This window comes from Thalassophryne amazonica, chromosome 9 (assembly GCF_902500255.1).
Source record: "Thalassophryne amazonica chromosome 9, fThaAma1.1, whole genome shotgun sequence".
NCBI lineage: Eukaryota > Metazoa > Chordata > Actinopteri > Batrachoidiformes > Batrachoididae > Thalassophryne > Thalassophryne amazonica.
Genome location: NC_047111.1, coordinates 60,592,310 through 60,596,897, shown reverse-complemented (window position 1 = coordinate 60,596,897; position 4,588 = coordinate 60,592,310). Strand labels below are relative to the sequence as shown.

Genomic DNA, 4,588 nt, shown 5'->3' with positions numbered 1-4,588 from the left:
GATTAAACAGCTAACAGATACAGAATAACACCGCTGTGCTCCGGAACAGGAAGTGATACAATACCGCAGTGAGAGCCAACCACCAGTAGAGGCAAGCAAGAAGGTTTTGAAGGTTCAATTGCCCTTCATAGTTTAAAAGATTTTATGAAGTAAAGGTGAGTAAAAATAATGAAAAGCTCCTAAATATCAGATAATTTATGAGACAAAGTACTAAGAATTGAAAACAAAGATAAGAAAATAAAGATGGTCGAGGCTATATACACGATGATTATGTGTGCAGTGTCCGTATACTATGATCTTGTACATAGCACATCAAAAAGTCATATACCAGAGGTATTTTATAATGTTCTGGCATGTGTACACAAGTCAAGTCAGAGCAATGTACTGACTGACTAGATTATTTTTTCCACTTGTATTTGTTCAGGGTTTTGTGACATTATGCCCCAGATTGAATAATAAAAGTGGCTTGAGCGAGATGCAAAACCATAGGACTGAATTTTATAACCTTTTATAGCAAAACCTTCAAAATTACATTCATAGAGAAACATGAGGGTGCTTAAGACTTACGCACAATACTGTATGTACTCCAGCGAGTTCTACTCTGGTTTATTTTACTACTGTGCAACTGCCACCAACACACTCACCTTCCCTCCATCTCATCTCTGATCTGCCCCTCTGCCTCCAGCTCCCCCTCCTCCACCTGCTCTCTGTGTGCACAGGTGGTGTTTTGGCAATGACACCCTCATGGTGACATCACCACCAAGGGACTCCTCCTCTTTCCTCGCTTTTCGGCCTCTGAGGTATAAAGGACTTGTGTTTCCGTGGCATCATCTCTTAGTTACACTCTGTCCTCTCACAGGAGCTCACACTTTTCAAGTACACTGCCGCGCACAGCAGCACACTGACACAGGAGACACCTCCTGACTGGGATCTCCAAATCTGCAGAGTGACTTTCGATACTTTGTTTATATCGAGCAAAGACATGTCGATGGGGATGGAGCTTGTGGGCATTGTCCTGGGAGTGATTGGATTTGTCATTACAATAGTGTCGTGTGCCTTGCCAATGTGGCGGGTGACAGCCTTCATCGGTGCCAACATCATCACAGCTCAAACCATCTGGGAAGGTTTGTGGATGGACTGTGTCATGCAGAGCACAGGCCAGATGCAGTGCAAGATCTATGACTCCATGCTGGCTTTGTCTCAGGATCTGCAGGCCTCCAGAGCCATGACCATCATCTCCATTATACTCGGGATCCTGGGGGTCATGATCTCCATCGTCGGCGCCAAGTGCACCAACTGCATCGAAGACGAGGCATCCAAGGCTAAAGTGATGATCATCTCTGGCATCTTCTTCCTCCTTGCCGGCCTCCTCATCCTCATCCCGGTCTCCTGGACCACAAGTGTCATCATCCGTGACTTCTACAGCCCAGTCCTGCTCAACGCGCAGAAGAGGGAGATGGGAGCCTCGCTGTACATTGGGTGGGGTGCCGCTGCTCTGCTCCTGATTGGTGGAGCAATGCTTTGCAGCAGTTGTCCCCCAAAAGAGAAGAAGTACAAGCCCCCGAGGATGGCGTATTCCACCCCGCGCAGCGGCACCGGAACTGCATATGATAGGAAAGACTACGTATGAACTCCTGCCAAACATCTGGCAGCTTGATTTATGACACCTAGAAAAAAAGTTTGTCGTTTTTTGTATCAGTAATAGTGTGTGTATGTGTGTGTGCGTGTGCTGTTAGTTTGACCTCTCAGGGTGGATAACCGGGAAAGACTCCGAGATGAAGGCACATGTATACAAACTTGATCTTTCTGCGTTGCCTGAAATTTAAATGCCAGGTGTGTCTTTTGTTTGATTTGGCTACAAACTCAACAGCCTGCTTTTAGAACGCCCATAACTTTATATCTATGAAATATTTCAACCTCTATCCCTCGCTGTACATACTGTACATACACAAAAGCTATTGTGGCATTATGTGCATTTAAAAACCTAGTGTGTGTGTGTGTGTGTGTGTGTGTGACTCTAATGTTTGCTGTTGGCTGTTCGGTGTCATATTTCACTGAAACTCACCATTAAAATGTTGCATGTCACAGTGATGAGGAAGAACTAGCCCTCATTTATGTGCGTGTGCGTGAGTGTGTGCGTGTTTGTGTGTGTGCAGAAAAGTTTTTGTCTGAAACTGGAGCTGAGGCCGTGATATGGCCCCAGGAAGCAACTTTATTTTCTGTTAAACAGTTTAGTCATTCAAGAACACATATACTTTACTTGATGTTTCTTAAATAAAACGTATGTTGATGACATTGTGTGGCTGCTTTTAAAACCTGTGTTCTGAGCTCATCCTACTTTTTGTATTTTTCTCATTGTAAAAACTGAAAAAAGTTAACCTGCTTTTTGTTGTTTTCTTTTCTCATTCTAAAAACAAACAAAAAACTTAACTTGGACCAACTCTAAAAAAATTGCTGTAATATTTTATAATACCTAAATTCATGAATGTTTTTTTCAAAGTATATATATATATTAAGGTGAAAAAAGTACAATAATTTTGATAAAGTTAATTGAAGTTTCACTTTTTTCAGTGTATTTACTTAATCTAATTTTGTCAGCCAGCCCTGAAAGCTTGGCTGTTTAAATGGGAAACAGTATATGTAGTTAATTGTAACAATTTATGATAGTTTGCTTTTCCCAATTAAACAGTCAAGTTTTGATGAACCGGTTGACATATCAAAATGAAGTAAATATGGTATTTAATTTCTTTTCATTTTTTTCTTTTCTTTTATTTATTTTCTTTTAAGAGTCTATAAATGATTTTTAGCCATGTGTTTTAAATATGATCATTTGTACATAGTCTAAACTGTTCACAACATACACACGTGACAGGGTGAAGTACACAGTAAAGTAACGTGACAACAGGTCTTGTGGGTTTTTTTACAGGATGTTTGTTTGCCGACATAGCAGGATGTCAGCGTGAGCTGTCAACAAGGTCATTGCACTTCATTCACCTGCATTACGTTTTACAAAGAATACTTTTGTTTTCAGTGTTGCTTGTAAAATGCTTGTAAAAAACCAGTATCATGATGATGAAATAACTGGTTTCTCTGTAATAAAGTGCTTGACTGTCAAATGTGGCCAAAATTTCAATAACATTTACAGCAAAATATTGTCTTTTAAAAATGTGTTCCAGTATGTTATTTTTTTTTCATTGCTAATAAAAATGAATAAGAATTTACATGTCACAGAGTGTGTGCTTTCAAGACAAACAGGGATCAGCCTACACAGTAAAATCACCAGTGTAAAATTAAAACTGCCCGTGTACATACGGTACTACTCTGGTCGGAGTGGGACCATATGTTCATTGTCAGTGTTAATTTAACACTAACAGTATGTTCACTGTTCACCATATGTATGGTCACCATATGTTCACTGTCAGTGTTTATATAATATATATATATATATATATATATATATATATATATATATATATATATATATATATATATATATATATATATATATATAAACACTGAAAAAGTGAAACATCAGTGCACTTCATTCAAAGTACTTATTTACATTGGTCTAATGGAAAATTGTGGTTTCCAGTTTAAATCTGCTGGAATCACTTTACCAAATCATAAATATACATTGTGAAAAACTAAAAAAAAATAGCAGTAACAAACTACATCTATTTTTTAAAGTTGATCCAAAGTATCATTTTTTTCAGTGTGTGTACATATATATATACACAACAAAATATAAACGCAACACTTTTGGTTTTGCTCCCATTTTGTATGAGATGAACTCAAAGATCTAAAACGTTTTCCACATACACAATATCACCATTTCCCTCAAATATTGTTCACAAACCAGTCTAAATCTGTGATAGTGAGCACTTCTCCTTTGCTGAGATAATCCATCCCACCTCACAGGTGTGCCATATCAAGATGCTGATTAGACACCATGATTAGTGCACAGGTGAAAGGTGCAGTTTTATCACACAGCACAATGCCACAGATGTCGCAAGATTTGAGGGAGCGTGCAATTGGCATGCTGACAGCAGGAATGTCAACCAGAGCTGTTGCTCGTGTATTGAATGTTCATTTCTCTACCATAAGCCGTCTCCAAAGGCGTTTCAGAGAATTTGGCAGTACATCCAACCAGCCTCACAACCGCAGACCACGTGTAACCACACCAGCCCAGGACCTCCACATCCAGCATGTTCACCTCCAAGATCATCTGAGACCAGCCACTCGGACAGCTGCTGAAACAATCGGTTTGCATAACCAAAGAATTTCTGCACAAACTGTCAGAAACTGTCTCAGGGAAGCTCATCTGCATGCTCGTCGTCCTCATCGGGGTCTCGACCTGACTCCAGTTCGTCGTCGTAACTGACTTGAGTGGGCAAATGCTCACATTCGTTGGCATTTGGCACGTTGGAGAGGTGTTCTCTTCACAGATGAATCCCGGTTCACACTGTCCAGGGCAGATGGCAGACAGCGTGTGTGGCGTCGTGTGGGTGAGCGGTTTTCTGATGTCAATGTTGTGGATCAAGTGGCCCAAGGTGGCGGTGGGGTTATGGTATGGGCAGGCGTCTGTTAT

The 4,588-nt window shown here is 40.3% G+C and overlaps 1 protein-coding gene across 1 annotated transcript; it reads left to right on the top strand.

Annotated features, from left to right (window-relative positions):
* The first annotated feature begins 570 nt into the window (after positions 1-570).
* LOC117517226 (claudin-3-like) lies at positions 571-3,122 on the top strand. The gene has a single exon (XM_034178172.1). It carries the CDS (start codon positions 983-985, stop codon positions 1,628-1,630), a length of 648 nt encoding a protein of 215 aa, XP_034034063.1. The 5' UTR covers positions 571-982; the 3' UTR covers positions 1,631-3,122.
* Positions 3,123-4,588: the final 1,466 nt, after the last annotated feature.